The sequence below is a fragment of the Gregarina niphandrodes genome (assembly GCF_000223845.1).
Source record: "Gregarina niphandrodes unplaced genomic scaffold scaffold00015, whole genome shotgun sequence".
Taxonomy (NCBI): Eukaryota; Apicomplexa; class Conoidasida; order Eugregarinorida; family Gregarinidae; genus Gregarina; species Gregarina niphandrodes.
The window spans coordinates 163,929-166,068 of record NW_011646042.1 but is presented as its reverse complement, the minus strand read 5'-3'; the positions used below and the strand labels follow the sequence as shown (position 1 = coordinate 166,068).

At 56.4% G+C, this 2,140-nt stretch overlaps 1 protein-coding gene across 1 annotated transcript; it reads left to right on the top strand.

Annotated features, from left to right (window-relative positions):
• Positions 1–739: 739 nt before the first annotated feature.
• On the top strand, positions 740–1,846 carry GNI_083020 (hypothetical protein; the record flags this gene model as incomplete). The annotated part of the gene is made up of 1 exon (XM_011135776.1): positions 740–1,846. The coding sequence occupies one exon, from the start codon at positions 740–742 to the stop codon at positions 1,844–1,846; it is 1,107 nt and encodes a 368-aa protein (XP_011134078.1).
• Between the last annotated feature and the right edge of the window lie 294 nt (positions 1,847–2,140).

Sequence of the window (2,140 nt, the reverse complement as noted above, 5' to 3'; positions counted from 1 at the left end):
GGCCGTTACAGAGATAAGCACATCCAGTCAAGAACTTATAAATAACCACGAGCCGGACAATGATGCTCACGACATCGCTCACGACATCGTTCACGACATCGCTCACGACAGTGACTATTTGGATAGTGAAGATGACGTCAGATGTAAACCCATGGCTGGTACTGCCATGAGTTGTGCTGCCGTCAGTTGCACAGCCGTGAGCTCTATACTGGATGGGCAACTTGATAGAAGAGTGTCAGAGGAGGATGCTTCGATTTCTGTGCTGAGCTCGCAGTATACTGGATCATTAGTTGAAGACGAAAACATGATCAGTGAACCGTCAAGTAGACACCCTTCGGGGGACGCCGGTTGTAGCGGAACCCCTTCAAGTGAAGAGCCCTCCAGTGGAAAAGTCTCTGTTTCGATTGGAGGAGAATATATTCCGTCGTACCGCTACCTCAGCGATTGTTGTCTGCAAAGTGGCGACTCCTCCTCGTATTCAGGCCGCTACAAAACCCGAGGTCGCTTTCACCAGTCTCGTCACCACAGCGAAAACGAGGGTCTGCCCCGCACCGACCAACTCCGTTCGTGCTCCCATCACTCCCGGGAGTGTGCTGAACGCGGACCTAGTCACTGCCCCGACATCCATCATTACCGTAGCCGCGCTGGCAGTCGCGTTAACAGTCGCGCACGTAGTAATTTGCGCAGTGACTGGCGCAATGGCCAGGGCAATAGTGTGTGCACGCACTCAAAGGTTTATATGGACGACCTACCCTCGTCCGACGAATCTAACGAATTGCGGTCGTGCAACGGCCATTACGTTGAATCGGGTTTGGGAGGCGACCCGAACGAGGGAGACGACGAGATCAGCGAGGCGTCACTTGACGGTGAAGACACCACCGAAGAAAACGAACGGAACACTATATACAAGCACAAGGCGGCAGAGCAGGTCCCCCTGTCAGCAGAAACTCCGACTATGGAGTCACCCGAGTCACCCATGGCGGCAACGATATTAGATTCCGGCATGGTCGGGCCCGTCATGACCCACCCAATTGGTCCTGTCGGTCCTACCGGTCCTGTCGACCCGGTTTTGAATAGTGCAGCGGTCGACCCTGTTGGCGGTCCGGTGGGTCCGGCTGCGTTGATGGACGAGTTATTAGACGACCGGTCGGAGAGTTCAGGATACCAGTCCGCTCCATCTCTATCTACACACACACCGCCGTCTTACTCCATCTTCCCGCGTCGGGTTTCTTCTCGGACCAAGGCCGCGGGAGGTCGAGCGTCCGGGCGGAGTGCTAGGAGAAAGGTTGTTGGAAAGGACGCGGGGGCGCGCAAGGTATTTGGCGGACCCGACCCGTTGCTTGCACACCAACCGGTGGTTGACGATGACGTAGTGAGCCAGCAGGGTAGTGCAAGACAGGGCGGCTATCGCCCCCTCGACTCGTACCGTCAACTGGATTCGTACCGCCGACTCGACTCGTGCCGGCAACTAGACTCCTACTACAACCGCGAAAAAGCGTCTGACAACCTCAGAACCGAGAACATCAGGACCCTCGCAATTGACACCCTCGTAACCCCTGCCGTTGACAACCTCGCCGACGACGGCTGGATGTCCCCTTCTGAGCGACTGACTCGGCCGGCTGTTAGACGTACTCCTCGCAGCCGCTTGTGGCTCTCTCCGGCCGCCCGAGACCACGTAGCCCAAGACAGCCAGCACGAAAGCGCTTCCTTCACGTGCAGCCACGCCGCCGGGAAGTTCAGCGTCGACTTCTCCGCCTTGGATCCGCATCTAGACTTTACTTACGGCCCCACTGAGCTAACCCCACACGAGAGCCAGCCGTTCCAGCAACTCTTCAGCATACACTAACGACGGCTTGCTGTGGTCGACCACCAGGTGTCACTCAGCCACCACCAGCTGTTACTCGACCACCAGGTGTCGTGCTAGATGAATACCTGTTGGACTTTGTAGATGAGCTCCTCAATGAGGGGCTGCAGTTGTGAGTGTTCTTTAAAGGTAATCACGCAAGCAACGGTTTGCCTGTCGAGACCAGCCGCTCTCCCCAATGCTGCTTTTGATGGAACAAAGCAATACGGAACATTCTAGTAGGCAACATAGAGTAAATGGGGTGGGCTGGGACCGAGGGGAGGGGAGGGGAGGGGA